Source organism: Eucyclogobius newberryi, unplaced genomic scaffold (genome assembly GCF_026437365.1).
Source record: "Eucyclogobius newberryi isolate DKJ021-1_F unplaced genomic scaffold, fEucNew1.0.hap1 SCAF_9, whole genome shotgun sequence".
Lineage (NCBI taxonomy): Eukaryota > Metazoa > Chordata > Actinopteri > Gobiiformes > Gobiidae > Eucyclogobius > Eucyclogobius newberryi.
Window position 1 is genome coordinate 31466395 of NW_027316532.1, and position 20276 is coordinate 31486670.

Below are 20276 nucleotides of genomic sequence, written 5' to 3' on the forward strand. Positions count from 1 at the left end.
AACCAATATTTACTTGGGAAGAATCCAAATGAAATGTTTGAATCCACCGAAAACTCCTGGACCACCAAAACTACATCAACAACCAGCTCTCCTTCTTCAGACATAATGACACCTACTGAAACTGTGAGACAAGTCCAGCGGCTTTTTGAGGAACCAAAAGGAACCGCTGCTCTTTTGAAAGGAAATGTTCCAGAAGCAACTGAAGTAAATCCAAGCTTGATCAAAGAATTGTCCAGTGTTACCCTGTCTTCTGCTGCAGAGACAACAGAGCCCCCACTTCCAAGCAAAGGACTAAATATGGAATTAATTGCTGAGTTTAGTGACATTTCAGAAACAGAGGCGTCATTACAGCAGTTTCCTTCTACGGGACAAAGAGTAACTGAGAAAGAAAGTGGAGAAGAAATGGAGAAACAGCTTGAGCTTTCTGAATCTGAGGCGTCTCGTCAGACATTGAATAAAGGGATAAATGCTGAGAAACATCTAGACTCAAGAGTGAGGCCCCGAGGAGAACAGGTGAGCGCCTTTTCACTCAAAATATGATCTAAAAAACAACAGACGTGTGGGAAGAGAAGAAACATAGCGCTGTTGGGACAGTGGTTGGATGAATAGTAGGCTATATCTACATATGTTGGGTCATTGAGAGCTTGAGTTTACACAGGGCGAGACACAATATTTGCTAAAAAATAAACATATCATATTATTGTATACTTTTGTCTTTTTCAGTTGAATCATTCTGTTCAGTTCAGTATGTTTATTTGAGCAGTTTGTCACAAGAGACATACTAACAAGTTTGTAACAGGTCGAAAATAAGATACAAAAGGAGTAAAAATACTTTTTTCTAAAACTTATAGCGGGCAAAGTACTCTTTAAATGCAAAGTCATCAGAATGTTGAAAATCACATAATGGAATGGAATATTTTGAATTATTAGCTGACAACAGATCTATTTATCGCTTTCTTAACAATAAATAAGATAGAATTTCCAGGGTGTATTTCTCTTTTTAAAACAAGTGAACAATAAAAAATTTATGAGCCTTATGAGTTGCAATTAAATCCTTGGATACAGTGAATAACTAATATGATTCAACATTTCCTCTTTAGTAAAACCTAAACATCTAAATTTAAGCATGTGTGCATTAGGCAAACAAATAAAGCAACATATTTAAATAATGTACATAAGTTAATACTTTCTAACCATACTCTGACCATCACTTACGAGTATCATCATTTGATTATTCATATTTTATAATATTCTGTGGCTAATCCTTACTTCTCCAGAGAAATCACATTGTGTTCTTCTTGAATTCACCCTATTTGTTTAATAACTTTTAAACTTAAAGGTTATATGAAATTTTTATATCACAGACCTATTGCTGTTGCTGCATAAACTTAATACGAGCTCACTATTTTTATAGTTTAAGCTTTTCTTAGTGGCAAATTATTCCACTAGTGAATCAAATGAGTGTGTTTGTGTTTGTGTTCAGTCGCATTAGTGTTGACACAGTCAGAGCTCACAGCAGTTTCACTCTGTTATGTTCATACTTTATTACAGTCTGACGTGTGTTTTACCTGTGGCTCCTGATCTAGATCATCATCACAGAAGCTTATTTTCTTGTTGTTAGCTCCACATTAACGCCACTTTTAGAGCGGCTCTAACGTCCATAATCCTGTCTCTTTTCTTTCTTTCACGTGTTTCCCAAAACCACACGCATCTTTCCCTGCTCAGACCTCTGCTCAAGTCTAGTTTAGAGTGAGTTGATGATATAATAGATCCATGGTCGGGACTCAAGACTCGGCAAGACCACCCACAGCAGAGCAGCACGGGGAGGGGCTGCTGCTGCAAATCACATTTATTTAAGTTACATTATTTGAGCAGTTTAGAGTCTAGACCACAGCAGAAAGGAGAAGACTTGGGAGTGTTAGTTTCAGATTTGGGAGTGAATTGTGACACTATAGTAGTAGTATTACGCATTAGTAATTGCATAAATTCCAGAGGTCCCCAAATGTTAACAGTGGTGTTGTCAGTACACTTGGTCATATATAGTTTTTTATGGCTTTTGCTATATCATTTTAATGACTAATCGATGCACAGGGTCGACTACAGTGCTAGTAATTTCCTTCCAACAAAATAAAATAAAACATATTTTATTCTGTATAAATCCTGCTATTCACATTGTTTTAACCTCTACAAACATGTTCTAAAGTGAATGGAATTCATTTCAACAATGTTAATGTTCCCAAATGCACTTAAAATGTCCTGCCAAATTAAATCTATTAACTAATTATTAATTGCAAATCTCATAGCAATACACAGAAAAATTGCAACTACACATTTCCAAAATTAAAAGCTAAGGGACAAAAGATTTTGATAACCCCAAAATGTTGAGAATGCAGCAGTCTGACATATTGTACATAACTATATGTTCTCTATCGCTAACAAAGATCTGTCTCAGAATGTAGTACCATTCATACAATATTCTAGCGTCTTATAGGTTTTTACAGTTTGTCATTGTACCAGGAATAGTGGGAACTCATGAGAGTGCTAATCATCTGCTCAAACGTCACAAACAGACCAGCAGAGTAAACTGCATTTGGCTAAATAATTTGTAAAGCAATGATAGGCCTGTATATTACAGCTCTAAGTGAATTTTGCAAACACAGCAATTAAGGCGAACGTAGCAGTAGGTATACATTTAGAAATTGTTTTAAACAAGCCTGGCCCTGACCTAAAGGTAAGCACTATAGTAGTAACTATATGAGGGGACCGTAAGGCACTAGACTATACAATATGTGGCCACGTGCCTTTTTTATTTAATTATTTTTATTTAAAGTCCTCGAACATTGATTGAAAACAAGCGGTCATCCGCTCAAATTTAGATTTGTGTTGTATTATTGAACCTTTTCGCCTGCCTGATAAAAGCTATTGATGATGACACCTGATGAATTGTGCAGTGTCCTAATTCAGATAAATAAATAAAATAAAAGAGAAAGTTATGGTTTAGGCGCTGCACAGTCTCCCTCTGCTGGTCAGCATTAGGTTCTGTTCCTGAATGCAGAACTCATGCACTTATGCAGAGTACTTGACTTGTTGATTTTAAATTGACATCTAAAACCAGCTATTTGTTTTTCTAGGGACCTCCAGGTTTACCTGGAAATCCTGGACTAAAAGGTGAAAAGGTTTGTACAAAAAAGTGTGTCTGGCTTCTCCATGGATAGATTATAGATGGTAGTATTGGTGCTGTAACAAAAACAGAGAAAGCAAGAAAGCAGAGTCCCCGGGTGGCCTGGGATTTGAACCCAAAACCTTTTATCTGTGAGGCGATATTACTAGCCACTCAGACAGCTGTAAACATGTGCGATAGGTGAGATAAGGTAAATATGGAGTGCGAGAGATAATTCCATATTTGTTCGCCAACATTTTCATAAAGAAAGGTTAAGGTTTATGTAAGTGGCTCCTCATAGCACATTATGACAGAGGCTGATTTTTTTGACTATATGTTATTTTGGGACGTAATGAATTCTTCTTCTTCATTCAGTACAGCTTTATGTTGACTTATTAGTTAGTATTTGTTAAGCTCAGAGCAATGAGTGGCAGGTGGAAGCAGCCTCTTGCCCATTAAAAAAGTAGGAGTCATGATCTTTCTTTTTACTTATAGCCTACCCTTACTTTGTAATTCTAATAGCAACTCTTGGCCAAAGGCTGGGGAAATGTATTTTAGTTAGTCTGTAGTCTGTAATGTGACGGATGTTATGTTCAGGGCTATGAAGGCGTCATGGGCAGGACCGGCCACACCGGGTACGCAGGTCCTATGGGTCCTCCTGGCATGCCTGCTATACTTGTGGTTAAAACCTCTGAAGAGGAATGGGACATTTTTAAGGTATTTGAGATACAATATTTAATCATGTTGTTGTTGTTTTTTTTCTATTTATATGATATGCAATATTATTATATGTATTATTCATTATTTTATTTGAAATAGTCACATACCTCATAATATTTACAGAAAACTGAACTCTACAAAAAACTTGTTTCATCATGGCCGGTAGGTGATTGTCAAAATATTAACTTGTGGTTACTCAAGGCTAATGTATATTTAATTTCCTGTGAAGAAAGTGAAAGGTGCTCAGGGAACACTTGGGCCTCCTGGGGATGAGGGACCAGTTGTAAGTAAAAACCTATACGTTACAATAACGCTTTTACTGAAAAAATGCTTTGCTCTGAAAGTAAAGTCTTTTTAGGGACCACCTGGAATCACTGGTAAACAGGGCAAAAAAGGTGTTCCAGGAGTTATAGTAAGTTTATTTAATAAATCTATATTCTGAAACTATTGACCTAACCAAAAACCATACATTGTACCTCAGGGTAAAATAGGACCAATTGGTTTTCCTGGTCCACAAGGACGTCCTGGAGCAGAAGGGACTCGGGGAAAGATTGTTGACCCAGGTCCCACAGGATTACCAGGGGAAAAGGTGTGTCTATAGTGTATTATTACCAGAGGTGGAAAGTAACTAATTACAAAAGATTATAATTTTTTTGTGTAATTGTACATTTTTGAGTAGTTTTAAAATGTATATTTGTAATTGAGTATCATTAATGTAATTACCATAGGAATATCAAGTCTCCATTGCCCCTGTTCACAGTCACCTCATCTGTTCCTGTTTTTTACAAACACTGACACTCAAAACAACACTGCAGCGCCTCTCTGATCACATTTAGATCATAGAATATGCAGATTGTGCTTAATTCGGAATGGAATTAATCAACTTTTGTGTAAAAGACTGACCCAAAATGCGGCTAATTTGCATGGAAAAGTAACTAGTGCTGAATAGCATTTTTCTTGCATATTTTACATTAACATTTTGGTGTACTGTACTTTTACTTGAGTACAAAGTTTCAGTACTCAAGTAAAAGTACTGTCACGTGATTGTGCACACATATGTGTTTGTATTCTGCTGGGTAAAAATAGGGCTTATAGTGCCTATTTTAAAATTCAGTTGAAATAAATACATTTTGAATTTAGCTAAAAAAGTATAAACATTTTATCACAGAATAGCCTTTTTAGGTTTTTATTTTCACTTCCTGTTTGTAATTGATTACATTACACTAGGAAATTACCCAACAAACATTGGCCAAAAACGAATGTCTAATGATCTAATGTCACCATTTTTATTCAACAAAAAAATATATGAGAACAACTTTTGTTGACTCAATGTTTAGAGAGTCAAAAAAGTTTGAATGTCCCAAGTGTGATGTCACTTCCTGTCATTTCCTACAGATTTTTCAACGTTTTCAACGTTTTCTCCACAAATACCTACTCGATTGGTGTAAAACTATCATTTATATGTACAAGTCAAAATTAGAACATCGTAAAAACCTGTCATATGAATAACATTTGAGTAGCCATAGTTTAAAAAATGATACGAAAAATATCAAATAAATTGAACAAAAATAAGAGGCCAGAATTGTCAACTGATCCGCACAATTTATTTATTATACATTATCTCGTTAAAATCTCGTCTTGTTCTCGTGGACTCACTCCAGTGTCTCACCCTAATGTGCTGTGTGTCTGCAGGGACCCAAAGGTTTCAGTGGAGAGACAGGTACTAAAGGGGACTTGGGTGAGTGGGTAAGTTTTTTTAATGTCGTATACACTTAAGTGAGACCAGTCAATTTAATCAGTATAAGCCTTTGACTTGTTTTCATGTTTTTGTTTGAGGGTTATCAAGGAGAAGTAGGACCTCAAGGACATAGAGGGGTAAAAGGCCAAAAGGTTTGATTTTGACAGACTTGTGGCTTCTGTTTTAATTATTAATAACATACATTGAAGACAAACAAAATAAATAAACAAATACTAACAATAATAATAATACTTTTGTTGTTAATAGGGACATAAAGGGAGACGTGGCATCACTGGCATGACAGGTTATACAGTGAGTAAGAATGGGTTCCCTATATTTATAAATTATGCATAATAATTCCAGCCTCTCGTAGGGTTTCCCTGGAGCCACGGGTCCTCCTGGTTTTCTTGGCCCATCAGGACCTGATGTAAGTGTAGTAAAAATAAAATGTTGAAGGATCTTCTAAATAGATTGATTCTCCCACATCTCTTTGTTGTAGGGTGATATTGGATTTCCAGGTGAAGCTGGACCTGTTGGATCACCTGTAATTGGCATGCTTTAACTGTCTTTTGGTAAAATGATGCTCTACATGAAAAATAACCAACGTTTGTTTCAGGGGAAAATGGGTCCAAAAGGAGAAAGAGGTGTTATAGGTGTAAAGGGGACAAGAGTGAGTACACTGTCTTTATTTATTTAACGATGAAAATATAATACTAATATGTTAATATAAAAATGGCTGTTTCCAGGGTCTGCAGGGTCCGTTGGGTCTGAAAGGAACTCTTGGACCAAAGGTGACACTATTGACATTTATGATAAAAGGGAGTTCAATTGTCCCAAAAGTAAAGTTCCCATTAATTTGACCCATAGACTGAAACATTCAAATATTAAGAGCTTACTATGTGCTATCTATGTGGTAAATAATGTCCACTGTTTGTGGACATTAACTTTGTGGCTTCTAAAGCTTCAGAAGTATGTTAAATAGTTTGATGTTTCCATTAAGCTTTCAAACATTTATTATTTTCAAAAACGTTGTTAGGAAAAAGGAATGGAAATGGGAAATTTTCCTTGGAAGCCTTGAAGTGACAGTCGCTGTTGAGCTCCATAAATGTTGTACCCAAATGTTTGTCTTCTGTGTAAAAAAGATATTCTCTCAGGGGGACGTGGGCCCTGATGGAGTCATTGGCTTTCCTGGGATGCGTGGCCCACAGGTACACAATTTACAGTACATTTTCATATACAAATTCAAATCAACGTTATGTGCTAATGCATACAGTTACGAAATAAAACAGAGGCGTAATTATACATACGATTTTGAGAATATTTTTTGAAAAACAGGGGCGACCTGGGCCTGTTGGACCAGCTGGGATCAAAGGAGACCCAGTAAGTCTGCCTAGACTTGAGTCTGCCACAAGAATTTATGTTTTTAATTCTTTGGTGAGTCCAAATATGGTGTGCGTGTGTTTTAGGGACTTTCAGGAGATGAAGGGGACATTGGTGAACCAGGACTTCCAGGCATGATGGTGAGAACAATATTGGACCAGAAAAATTCCGTCTGTGCACAATTTGATGGTTCATCTCTGTCTCACTTCAGGGAGCTGAAGGAAATCGTGGGAAACCTGGACCCTCAGGTGATCCCGTAAGATTAATTTCACAATGTTATTTTAAATTAATGTGTGCACAATCCAGAGCTGCACACTGACACAAAAAACAAAGTATCAAGGATTTTGTCTTCCTTTCAGGGGCCTGATGCCTTGAAAGGGGAAAAGGGCGTTCTAGGTTTGAAGGGTGAAATAGTAAGTTCCATCATGCATCAGTAACAATGACGTAATCAATCAACAGCATTGGTGGTCTCTTATATGGGGTAATTGCAGGGGCCCCTGGGGCCTCCAGGAAAAGCCGGACAGAAAGGAGCTCAAGGATCATCAGGACTCGAGGGTTTTCAGGGGCCAGTTGGATCAACAGGACTTCCTGGACCCAGTGTGAGATAAAGGTACTTTTGTATACACGTCAGAGAATGTCTTTGACCAATTCTCTTCTCTTAGGGGCTTGATGGTGGAACAGGAGAACAAGGAAAACAAGGGGTGGATGGACCAAAGGTGATTCTGATGGAGTCAATAAGAGTAATGTGTTGTATGTATGCTACGCTAATGCATCATTTATGCTGTTACAGGGTGATCGAGGGCTCACAGGTTTTCAAGGAGTTAGTGGTTCTCAAGGTGACAAGGTAAATTGCGACAAATGTTTGTCTATATATCTGTCACTAAATTTATTAAACGATTTTTGTTGTTCATTATCGAACGTTGTCTGATGAATGGTTGACGCCTGAAACGTTACTTGTAGTGGTAGCTGTGCAGACTTCATATAAACCACACAACCTCATTCAGTACTTCAACTTGCATTGTAACATTTTACAACCACATTTTGTGCGTGTGCGTGCGCGTGCGTGTGCGCGTGCGTGTGCGTGTGCGTGCATGTGCGTGTGCGTGTGCGTGCGTGTGCGTGTGCGTGTGTGTGTGTGTGTGTGTGTGTGTGTGCGTGTGTGTGTGTGTGTGTGCGTGTGTGTGTGTGTGTGTGTGTGTATTGTAAAGGGTCGAGAGGGACGATCAGGGTTTGCTGGTGTGCCTGGACCACTTGTGAGTAAAAGAATAAAATTCATAATAACAATAATTTTCATGCAATCTAAACTAGTAATAAGCATATTGTTTTTCTTCTTCAGGGAGAGATGGGAAAATCTGGAGACAGAGGGCCTGAAGGAGAGCCTGGTATTAAGGTTCCTGTCCTACAGAATCAAAATTATTACAACATCTGCTCAATGACAATTTTCACATTTATTATCATTTAGTTAGTTTACTGATTTGACACATTTAGCTGGCCAAAATCAATTATGTCTGGTTAAGTTTTTAATCATGCACTTTGTCGTTTGATTTTATTACGTAGGGAAAAACTGGTATCAGGGGAGGGACTGGATTTAAAGGCCGAAAGGTTTGCAAGCAATTATGTAATTTGTATAGTATGGCATTGTATGTATTCAATATACCGGTATGTATTGTGTCTCAGGCCAAAGAAGGCCATCCAGGAAACAAAGGGCTGCAAGGAACTCTTGGATCTCAAGTAGGATTATCTTTACTTTACACTGCACACATTGATAATCCAGAACACTCTGAACTGAAAACTGATGTTGTATGCATTAAGCACTTTTATTGGTTTTCTGTTCATGTTAGTCATATTTGTTATGCTGTCTGTAGAAATCAATAGCTGCTGTATTGTTACGTAGGGCTCCCCTGGTGCTGACGGTTTGAATGGGGACCACGGACCACCAGGTTCAAAAGTAAGTCCATCTTATCAAAGCTTTTTTGCCTTGTTTGCATTGTCAGTAACCCATTAAACGCTGTTCAGGGGATTGTTGGAAAAACTGGAGCTTCTGGTCTTCAGGGACCTGTAGGAAACAATGTGAGCACATGTTTATGATGTGTATCATTTATTGATTAGCACAGCAATATTGCACACTGTAAACTTGTCCAAACAGGGTGAATCTGGAAGCAAAGGAAAGAAGGGAAGCCTTGGACAACCAGGCATCAGGGTAAGTTACTGCATTTATTTAACACCTGGGGAAACATAAAACATGAATGAACAGATTTTGTTTTAGGGAATTAAAGGCAAACAAGGCCCCAGAGGACTCATAGGAAGTGAGGGACTGAAGGTGAGGTTTATAGATTTTGTAATGTGTTCTTGTTAAAACATGAACATAGATTTCACTGAATCAATCCTTTGTTAAGGGTATACGGGGTGAAAAGGGTGCAACAGGAAAACAAGGTTCATCTGTGAGTGAAATTTTGTTTTTGCTTTATTATTCTGTAGCTGTCCCTGTACATGAACTGCATTGTACTGTGCTTACATATCTGTATGTGTTACAGGGAAAGATGGGTGCATCTGGCCCTCAGGGCCAAAGAGGACCTCCTGTAAGAATGTTATATATTTTATAGGACTGATAAAGCATTGTACTTTTTATTCAGCTTACATAGATCCACATTAATTGTGTTCATTCATACCTCCAGGGAGTGCCAGGGAATACTGGAGCCATGGGTGAGGTCGGGCCACGTGGTGCCTCAGGGAAACATGGCCTGAAAGGTCAAGTAGGACCCATTGGGATGAAAGGAAATTCAGTACGTGTGTTGGAAAAATATACTTGACTATTGAAATAGAAACAAACTGATGTGTGGGTAATTAGGGAAAGGCTGGCCCTCAGGGGTCACATGGACCATCAGGGGAGAAAGGAGATGAGGTATTTGGCACAATTGCATGATGCTACACTTTATATACAAGACATACATTTACACACACCAAATTCAAATTATTTTTCTTTGTCCACTAATAGGGATCCATTGGAGCTGTGGGACAAAAGGGAGTTTCTGGTGTCGATGGTGAGGAGGTAGATTAATCAGTGATGATAACAGGCATTTATTTAATATTCAGCCAGTCTAGATAATACAAGTTTCACTGTATAAAACTGCAACCCTTTTCAGGGCCTTCCTGGATTAAATGGACAAGTGGGACCTACAGGGCTGAAGGGAGAGTTTGTAAGCAACTAACATTTTGTAAATGCTTGGTTTCGAGTCCCAATATAGTTTATTTTTAAAATGCAATCTTAAGGGTATTAAAGGAAATATCGGATTCCATGGTCAAACAGGGCCAAAAGGATCAGATGGAGAAAGAGGAAACCAAGGTCCATTAGGTGTGGGTGGACCCCCAGGGAGACAGGTAACGCTCAAAGAATTCTTTGTGTTTTTAAGGGGTGTGTTGATAATACTAAATATTATATATTTATTATAATACACAAAATGTATTTAACATGCAAAATAGATTTAATGATGTAATTCATTAACAGGGTTATACGGGTAAACCAGGTGAAAGAGGGAATCAAGGAGTACTTGGATTAAAGGTGAGGTTTATTTAGATTTTTTAATTCAAGCTATTCTCATTCTTGCAGTGTCATGATTTTGTGTTTGTGTAGGGTGAGAATGGTCAGAGAGGTTTCAGTGGAAAGTCTGGAACTTTTGGCCCGGGTGGCAATACTGGATCACCTGGTGCTAAAGGACAAAAAGGTCCCATTGGAATTAGCGTGAGTAACTGTCCGCTTAGTCAAAGAGAAAAAATAAAGTTGTCCCGAATAATTAAAATCTTGCATGTGGCTTTAATTTCAGGGGTCCACCGGAAGTAGGGGCCCTTCTGGACAAATTGGACCATCACCACCAGTATGCATTACAATAAGTGCTTTGTATCAAAATCAAACTATAACTCTGTTATGTCTTATAGACACTGCCAGGAGAAAAAGGTATTATTGGTAAAAAGGGTTTGCCTGGACCAAAAGTATGTACTATTCCCTCATTATTCAGTTGCAGTTGAGTCACAGTTTAATTTTGATGTGCTAAATGTTCTCTATCTGTTCATTTCACTCAGGGAAGTCATGGGGAGAACGGAGAAACAGGATTGGTTGGCAGAAAAGGGGACATGGTGGGGAAAATATAGGCGCTGCAAGCGTACTTAATGATAATTAGAAGATCTGACCACTCTGTGTATGGTTTGTCTAGGGCATTAAAGAGGAGAAGGGTGCAAAAGGAGCGAGAGGGACACAAGGCGCTTTGGTAATACAACATATTAGAAAAGAATAGCATATATATGTTTAAATTTTGAACTCTCTCCAATCACTGTCCAATTTATTTTTTTCTGTACAATTTTGTGTGTCAATTGGGGTTTTTAACTTTATAGGGTAAATGTGGTATATTGGGATTAGCAGGCCCTCCAGGTGGTAAGGGCCCAACTGGACCCATCGGCCCTCCTGGATATTCACAAATGGCAGGATCTCAGGGACCAAAGGTTCGGCAAACAAATTAAATTCAATTATTATGAAAATACATTGGATAGCTTTTTTGCATGTGTTATAAAATTATCTAGGTGCTGTTGTCAATTACAACAGTGATGTTGACTCTTGATCCGATGTGAAAATCATTTTGTTTACTAAAGGGGAATATGGGGCCTTCTGGAAGGAAAGGAAATAAAGGAGCTCAAGGGAAACTTGTGAGTTTTCAAATTAAACAACACAGGGTGATACACTTTTTTATGAAAGTTTTGCATATCAACATTTATTTTAAATAATGTTTTACAGGGACCTGAAGGTCCACACGGGATACGGGGCTCGACGGGACAACGTGGGAAACCAGCAAGTATCTTATTAGCTGTTAAAGTCATCCAGGATCCATTTGTTCCTTTGACATTATAATGTTTGTGCTCAAAGGGTCGAGCTGGTATGGATGGATTACTCGGTGTTGAGGGCAATGAAGGTGATCCTGTAAGAAAAGACACAAATCTTCATGTTTTTGGTTTGACAAACAGTTCTGTAATCCTTGAATCTTTTTAGGGTGACATTGGCTTCCAAGGTCCACATGGGACAACTGGTATGCCTGGAATCATGGTGAGTTCCGTCCTCTAATTCATCTCTATCAAGTCAACTTTATTTAATAGATTAAAGTTAGTTTGTCTACTATAGTCTAAAAGTAGCATAAGAGAGCAGAGAGAACTCAAGCAGCTTCTCCTTCGGCTACATCAATTTGTATTAAAGAAACCAACCATCTTCGTTTAATTTGTTGTATTCATTTTTCATTTTTGAAATTCATTTTATTCATTTTTGATGCACAACACACTGGAAAACAAACAAATATGTAATACATTCTAAACCAAAGAGAAAGTAAACAATTTTGGCTTTGCTACTCTGCTGCCATGTACACTGAGGAAAATAAGTATAAAAACACCCTGCGATGTTGCAAGTTCTCCCACTTAGAAGTCATGAAGGGGTATGAAATTTTCATCATAGCTGCAAAAAAGAAAATTCGGAAAACATGTATGATTTTGAAATCATTTATTTGTACAATATTTCTGCAAATATGTATTTGAACAACCTGCCAGAACCTGCAAGAATGCTGGTTCTCAAAGATTTGTTAGTCTGCCTTTAAAAGTCCACCTCTTCTCCACTTAATCATCTACATTAATAGCACCTGTTTGAGCTTGAGATACTACCATGAGTAAGACCAAAGATCTCTCAAGAGACAACAGACACAAAATTGTAGACCTCCACAAGACTGGAAATAGCGATGGGGCAATTGGTAAGCAGCTTGGTGAAAAAGATCAATTGTTGGAGCGATTGTTAGAAAATGGAAGAGGCTAAAGGCTCCCTTGGACTAGGGCTCCATGCAAGATCTCACCTTGTGCTGATCAATGATGATAAGAAAAGTGAGGAATCAACCCATAACTACACAAGAGGAACTGGTCAATGACCTGAAGAAAGCTTTGACCACAGTTTCAAACGTTACTGTCTGTAATACACTACACCGTCATGGTTCAAAATCATGCATCGCACAGAAGGTTCCCCTGCTTAAGTCAGCACATGTCCAGGCCTGTCTGAAGTTTGCCAATGACCATCTGGATGATCCAGAGGAGTCATGGGAGAAAGTCATGTGGTCAGATGAGACCAAAATAGAACTTTTTGATACAAATTCCATTTGCCGTGTTTGGAGGAAGAATAATAATACAATTCCTACTACACCCCCTGCTTTTCTGCAGGGGACAGGAGGACTGCATTATATTACGAAGAGAATGATTGCCATGTATGGCAAACAACACTCCATCCAACAAAACTGTGTTAAATTTAAAATTATTAATGAATTCAAATAAAACAAAATGTATGCTGTTCTCCAAAAGACACTCTAGAGACCCCAAAAATATATCTATTCTTACGCTTGACTGCAATATGATTGAACAAGTACCCCATTACAAATACTTACAAATAAACTCTCCTTCAACAAACACATACATGAGCTGACAAATAATCTTAAAGGCAGATTGTCATTCTTCTTTTGAAATAAAACGTGTTTTCCCCTTCACTGTAGAAAACAGTTAATCCAGGCTACATTTCATTCAGTTCTAGATTATAGTGATATTATATATATGCATTCTACAGCAACAGTGTTAAAACCTCTGAACTCAGTTTATCACTCAGCTCTGAGGTTCATTACAGGAGGATACAGAACTTACCACTGTCAATTATATTCTAAAGTAGAATGGCAATCATTGGATGCAAGACGAGAACAGCACAGCCTTTTGTTTGTGTATAAGGCTCTACTTATTGATTATTTATCCAGTTTATTGCACATTAGTTCAAGTATTCACTGTTTGAGGTCTCAGGACATTTTTATCTTACAATCCCCACAGGAAAAAAATCTACTTTGCTCCCTCCCTGTGGAACAAAACACAAAGACTTTTTAAATTAAATCATTTTATGCCATTTTAATGATTTTTTAAACACTGGTCAAGGACTACCCTCATTGCCAATGTACTTGTTTTACACAATTGTATCTCAGATCATATGTTTATGTGTTTTTATGTATTGATTCATTTTATTGATTATTTTATTTGTGTTTTAGTGTCCTATGTTTGTTGTTTATTTTGTGTTGTGTTTTAACAGGGTACCCATGAAAAAGAGAACTTTTCTCATTGGATTTTCCCTGTATAAATAAATAAAATAAAAAATTAAAATACTGGGCAACAACCTCCCTTCCTCAGTCAGAGCATTGAAGATGGGTCCTGGCTGCGTAAGAAGCATAGCAAGGTTATGGAGTGGCCGAGCCAGTCTCCAGGCCTAGTTCAAATAGAAAATATTTTTGAAACATATACCTCTGTAAGGACCTCTGTAATTATATATTTTAAAAAAGGCTTGTGTACCAATTATTTTATCAGGTGTTCAAATACTTATTTGAAGTAATGTGATTTCCAGATTATTATTATATTTTGCCTCTCAGTGGAAATGTACTTATGATGAACATTTCAGACCCCTTCATAATTTCTAAGTGACTGTCACTGTAACTGTGAGGACTTTGTTGCAAGGGTTCTGTCCAGTCTGTTCAAGAAGAAAAGTGAAAGAAAACGAGCAATAACTGATTCAAAACTACTACACACTCTAGATCTCATAATTACAAAGGGGGTAAATATTTAAAATGTTAATGTGATCGATGTTGCTCTGTCTGATCATTTCTGTGTCTTCTTTGACCTGTCTGTTTCTCCCAAACCTCCGGTTGGTCCTGCAGTTGTTCAGAGGAGACACATAAGTGATGGCACAGGTGCACTGTTTATGGAAATGATAAACTTTGAAAATGTCTCATGTTCTAATGTAAATGATTTGTTGAACTCTGTTACATCTAGTGTTTTGAATGTTCTGGACACCATCGCCCCTATAAAGGCTAAAATGGTTAAAAATAAGCAGAAGGCGCCGTGGAGAAATGATGATTCGGTCAGGGCACAGAAAAGGGAGTGCCGCAGGGCCGAACGGAAATGGCGCAAGTCAATGCTCCAGGTTCAAAAAGAGATTTACAAAGAAAAGCTGAACATGTACAACCTAATCTTATGTAGAACTAGGGAAAGATATTTTTCTGAAATAATTGGAAGCTGCAGTAACAACTCGCGTGTCCTGTTTGCCACAGTAAACAGATTAACAAACCCTCCAGCTCAGCTGCCGTTAGAACTCATTTCCACATCCAAGTGTAATGAGTTTGCATTATTCTTTAATGACAAAGTTCAGGGCATTAAAAATGCTATAAATCCCACAATGCAAAAAATTACCCTAAAACCACCAAGACACTTAGAGCTAACTCACTTTGCACCAGTAACTGACAAAACTGTCCATGAGATCATCACCAGTCTGAGTTCATCTACATGCTGCCTTGATGTGTTACCCACCAAATTTCTAAAGTCTGTGCTGAACAGTTTGTTAGCACCACTCACTCACATAGTTAACATGTCGCTTCAATCTGGAACATTCCCAATGTCTTTGAAAACTGCGGTCATAAAGCCTCTCCTAAAGAAGAGCAGTCTTGATGCCGCAGTACTGAGTCATTACCGGCCCATCTCTAATCTGCCATTTTGGGGCAAAGTCCTTGAAAAGGTTGTTTACCAACAGCTCACAGATTTCCTCTTAATAAACAACTCATTTGATGTTTTTCAGTCAGGTTTTAGACCTCATCACAGCACTGAGACTGCTCTTGTCAAGGTGACAAATGACATCCGCCTGAAAACTGACACGGGCAAAGCCTCAGTCTTAATTCTGTTAGATCTGAGTGCTGCTTTTGACACTGTCGATCATGGGATCCTCTTACAGAGACTAGAGGACTGGGTGGGCATCACTGGCACTGCCCTAAACTGGTTAAGGTCCTATCTGGAAGACAGGAAGTACTTTGTTGAAATTGGTAGCTGTGTCTCAGACCACATGACCCTGACCTGTGGAGTGCCCCAAGGGTCAGTCCTGGGTCCCCTTCTGTTCAACCTCTACATGCTGCCGTTGGGTCAGTTGATACGCAGTGAAAATGTGTCCTATCACAATTATGCAGACGACACTCAGATCTATGTTTCACTATCGGCAGGTGACTATGGACCAGTAGATTCACTCTGTCACTGCATCCAACAGATCAGTTTGTGGATGCAAAACAACTTTCTCCAGCTGAACTCAGACAAGACTGAAATAATCGTTTTTGGCCCACAGAAACAAAGAGAAAGTGTTAGCGGTCACCTCCAGAGTCTCGCTCTAAAACCTACAAACCAAATTTGAAATCTGGGGGTAATAATGGACTCAGACTTGAACTTTAACAGCCACGTCAAATCAATAACATCAGCAGCTTTTTACCATCTAAAAAACATTGCCAAAATCAAAAATATAGTGTCAAAACCAGATTTAGAGAGACTTATCCATGCGTTTGTCTCCAGTAGATTAGACTACTGTAACGGCCTGCTCACTGGTCTCTCCAAACGAGCTGTAAAACAGCTGCAGTACATCCAGAACGCTGCTGCTCGGGTCCTGACTAGAACCAGGAAGTATGATCACATTAGTCCTGTTCTCAGGTCTCTGCACTGGCTCCCTGTGGCTCAGAGAATAGACTTTAAAGCAGCTCTGCTTGTGTACAAGTCTCTCCATGGCCTAGCACCAAAGTACATCTTGGATATGTTAGTGCCATATGAACCATCTCGGACTCTGAGGACCTCAGGGACCGGCCTCCTGCGGGTGCCCAGAGTCAGGACAAAACATGGGGAATCTGCTTTTCAGTTTTATGCAGCTAAAATCTGGAACAGTCTTCCTGAAGATGTGAGACAGGCTTCTACTCTGACAATGTTCAAATCTAAGCTAAAAACAGTTTTGTTTAGCTGCGCATATGACTGAAAGGATTTTTTCTTTGCACTCTTCTCTTTTGTTTGTGATTTTATTAGTTTAGAAAATCAGTTGGATTGATAATTTTTAATTTAGTTAATTTTATTGTAGTTAATTTTTATCGTTGCACTCTTCTCTTTTGTTTGTGATTTTATTAGTTTAGAAAATCAGTTGGATTGATAATTTTTGTGCTCTACAAATAAACTTGCCTTGCCTTGCCTACAATCAATCAGGTCATCATAGGACCTGGGGACTAATTTTTTTTTAAATTTTAGGGCAAACCTGGATCACTAGGAATTACTGGAAACATTGGTGTTCGAGGGTTTAAGGTAAATATATTATAATTTAAATTCATAGTGATAGAGGAATAAACTTTTTTTTTTAAAACATTATGTAGGGTAAAGTTGGACAAGTTGGAAACCAAGGACTTCCAGGACCAATGGGCCCAAAAGTGAGTGGGTTTATGTTTTGGCTCATTGGTTCATTTAAATACTATGCGTTTAAGTGAATCTCAGTCAAATTGATTTGATCCCAGGGCCTTCCTGGACTAAGAGGTGGAAAAGGAAAAGCGAAAGTAAAAGGTGCCAAAGTGAGTAAATGGGTGCAACTGTAAATGCATCAATTTTGTATTTCAACCTATACATGGAATTACTAGCAGAAATGATTTACTGTATGTGTGTGAGGTTTGTATTGCAGGCTGAGTTTTTGTTTTGGTTTGTTGTACTACAGGGCAGAACAGGTGGCGCTGGGATACCAGGGCTCATTGGATCTCAGGGACTCAAAGTAAGTTAAAAATGTACCGCTTTATCTCCTACTAAAAGGTTATATCTAATAAATTCTACATCACAGGGAAATCCTGGTTCAGAGGGAATGAAGGGTCCAAAGGGTTCAAAAGGAAATAAGGTAATTTTATTTGTTGGTCATAGTCATTATAATGTAGAAGTCAGAAGGCATTCAAGTCTCTTATATCTCTTATGTGCTCACAGGGGAACACAGGGCCATGGGGTCCACCAGGAAAACCAGGACTCCAAGGGCATCATGTATGTTTTATTTTAATTTCTTACAGATGATATAACATGAGTTTATTTCGGTTGGGTAAAATAAATTACTCTATACATTTATTTACATAAAACAAAATCATCCGAAAATGTGTAAGCTGAAACCACATCTTATTACGCCTGGATCTAGTATGATCTAATATTACTCCAACTTTTATTTAGTTTACTCTTTGTAAAACTTTTTTCAAAGTATAATGTAGCTCTCTTTCATTTTTATTAATTAAGGGACAACTGGGAAGAAAGGTCAGTCATCATTCTACGTATTAGAGTCACATCATTTGACATCAGTCATTCATACCAGTTTATTTTTACTTAATGCGTGTCTGTTACAGGGAATAAAGGGTATTGAGGGCAGCAAAGGACCAAAAGGCCAAAAGGGAAAACATGGACCTCCTGTAAGATGTGACACAATTAAAACTATTATATGTGTGTTTTGGAACTGACATGGTTGAACTGAGGCCAATGAGATTTTTTTATCCTTAAATGCTTCATAGGGAAAACCTGGAGCTCATGGAAAAAACAAGTTCACGCAAAGGCATCTGAAAAAGCCTAAATCAAAATCCAGGCCTGTTGGGAGTCTCAAAAAAAAATCCACAGAAGAAGCTACGACCAAAGGTCATCAAAAAGTTGGTACAAGTTGTGCCATCATGAGTGTCGAATTAAAGTCCTTAGTTTCTGCATGTACTGATCTCTTTATCTTTTAAGACTCGCAGGCGAAGGCTCAAGAGGTCACTAATAAAAGATCAATCATTTATCTGGCCACTGGGCACTGAAGACAATCCAGCGACAACCTGCCGTGAATTAGGACTCACACAGCCGCATCTAACTGATGGTGATTCCAAACATTCAACTTTAAGAAGACAGACAAGAGCAGATAAATATATACATTTTGTTTAGGTTACTATTTCATGGATCCAAACCATGGCTGTCCATATGATGCTTTGAAGGTGTTCTGCAACTTCACAGCGGGGGGAACAACGTGCTTAGACCCTTTAAAGCCACAGGTTAAACGCTGAGAGCTTTTGTATTTTTCAAAGCTTTACAAAATATAATATATACATATCGTTTCTTTGGGATTGTAGAAAAACATGCAATGGAAACCAGAGAAAAAATCTACAAGTAGATTAGTCAGCTGGTTTAGTCAACAACATGGTGGAAACAAGGTAAATGCATTGTTAGCATGTGGAATTATATGTATTATTGTGTGTTACATTATGTGTGTCTGTTAGTTCGACTACGCAGGACTGGATGTTGTTCAGCTGAGATTTTTGCGGTTGCACAGCCACTCTTCGTTTCAGCACATGACGATCAGCTGTATTGCAGATCTGCTCTCCTCAAGATGCACGACTAATTCAGTAAACAAGTTCTTTCACATCCTCGGAAACACTGACAAAGAAATAAGTTCACACTTTATCACTGAGAGTAGAAGTGGCTGTGTGGTAAGACATATCTGCGTAATACTTGCATGTTTTTGATTGTATTTCAAATCTCAAAAGTGTTTTTTTCTTTTGTCTCTAGCTCGAGTTGGTTGTGAGGACAGTGGGGAGCACAGAGCTTCATTGTGGTGATATGGAGTTACTTCCTGTCAGAGATGTTGGTTTTGAAACGGGTGAAGCATTATTTAATGTTACTGTTGTTTTAGGTCCTCTGTGTTTTCTGTGATTATAACTCACCTGCTTCTATTTATATGTTTTGTATTTATTTATTTCATATCCATTCAAAATGTTTAGCTGTTTTTGGCTGTATAAAACATCTTACTACGTTATACATCAACCCATTTTAGGCTAGAAATGAAATTATATTTGTTTGATTGATGGACATCACCAATAAAATCAAATAAAACCTTTTACCCTGGGGGCTATTGCAGACATGTGACTCTGTGGCATTTAGAGGAGCATAAGCAAGCAGAACATGCGTTTATTTGATTAAAATAGCAAAGTAAGTAAAATTCCTTAGTAGTAAAAGACACATTTAAAATCAAACCTATGTGCTACTAGGCCCTGAAATTGAGTACCATAACAGACAACCAACAAAGCCATGGAATTGACATGGTGGAGGAGTGCAATGGGTTCAATAAAATGCACAAAGCTCTCCAAAGTCCACAGAATAATTTACTGAAGCAAAGCTAATTAAACAGCCTGCAGAATTTGTGGGACTGTCTAAGTCACCAGCATCATGTTCCTCATATTCCTCAATATCCTGTTGTTTGATTATGAACTTAAATGGCTCTTGACCAGTATCACACTCCAATGAAGTTTCCACTCAAATGTGTTTCAACATTGAGTAAGATACCTTGTACGTATTGAAAAAATACAGTAGCCTGCTGACCGTTTAGGACCAGAGAATGGTAGTACATTT

General features: G+C 38.1%; 2 protein-coding genes across 3 annotated transcripts; both read left to right on the plus strand.

Moving 5' to 3' along the window:
• The first annotated feature begins 105 nt into the window (after nt 1–105).
• Nucleotides 106–17184, plus strand: LOC140353493 (uncharacterized). Its single transcript, XM_072438068.1, has 49 exons — nt 106–513; nt 3132–3176; nt 3758–3877; nt 4004–4042; nt 4110–4163; nt 4239–4292; nt 4362–4469; nt 5573–5626; nt 5717–5770; nt 5886–5930; nt 5992–6045; nt 6118–6162; nt 6235–6288; nt 6365–6409; nt 6773–6826; nt 6954–6998; nt 7085–7138; nt 7210–7254; nt 7358–7411; nt 7490–7597; nt 7661–7714; nt 7789–7842; nt 8207–8251; nt 8335–8388; nt 8556–8600; nt 8676–8729; nt 8893–8946; nt 9015–9068; nt 9145–9198; nt 9265–9318; nt 9395–9439; nt 9533–9577; nt 9674–9781; nt 9847–9900; nt 9994–10047; nt 10142–10195; nt 10269–10376; nt 10504–10557; nt 10630–10737; nt 10820–10870; nt 10932–10985; nt 11076–11129; nt 11207–11260; nt 11385–11492; nt 11640–11693; nt 11782–11839; nt 11911–11964; nt 12034–12087; nt 17136–17184. The coding sequence occupies exons 1-47, from the start codon at nt 106–108 to the stop codon at nt 11943–11945; spliced, it is 3159 nt and encodes a 1052-aa protein (XP_072294169.1). The 3' UTR covers nt 11946–11964; nt 12034–12087; nt 17136–17184.
• Nucleotides 17185–18141: 957 nt separating this feature from the next.
• On the plus strand, nt 18142–19700 carry LOC140353953 (collagen alpha-1(V) chain-like). 2 transcript variants are annotated; one of them, XM_072438749.1, is made up of 7 exons: nt 18142–18313; nt 18413–18548; nt 18624–18750; nt 18816–18922; nt 19001–19081; nt 19148–19357; nt 19437–19700. In XM_072438749.1, exons 4-7 carry the CDS (start codon nt 18827–18829, stop codon nt 19578–19580), a joined length of 531 nt encoding a protein of 176 aa, XP_072294850.1. In that variant the 5' UTR covers nt 18142–18313; nt 18413–18548; nt 18624–18750; nt 18816–18826; the 3' UTR covers nt 19581–19700. The 2 variants fall into 2 exon arrangements, with proteins under 2 accessions (XP_072294850.1, XP_072294849.1); XM_072438748.1 differs by having other exon boundaries at nt 18413–18544.
• Nucleotides 19701–20276: the final 576 nt, after the last annotated feature.

Bases quoted from the DNA above. Each gene is read 5' to 3' on its own strand.
- LOC140353493 (XM_072438068.1), top strand. From the start codon at position 106: ATGACACCTACTGAAACTGTGAGACAAGTCCAGCGGCTTTTTGAGGAA. The intron at 5,931-5,991 runs GTGAGTAAGAAT...AGCCTCTCGTAG, and splicing joins CTGGCATGACAGGTTATACA to GGTTTCCCTGGAGCCACGGG. The intron at 8,601-8,675 runs GTTTGCAAGCAA...ATTGTGTCTCAG, and splicing joins CTGGATTTAAAGGCCGAAAG to GCCAAAGAAGGCCATCCAGG.
- LOC140353953 (XM_072438749.1), top strand. From the start codon at position 18,827: ATGGATCCAAACCATGGCTGTCCATATGATGCTTTGAAGGTGTTCTGC. The intron at 18,923-19,000 runs GTTAAACGCTGA...TTGGGATTGTAG, and splicing joins TAGACCCTTTAAAGCCACAG to AAAAACATGCAATGGAAACC. The intron at 19,358-19,436 runs GTAAGACATATC...TTTTGTCTCTAG, and splicing joins AGAGTAGAAGTGGCTGTGTG to CTCGAGTTGGTTGTGAGGAC.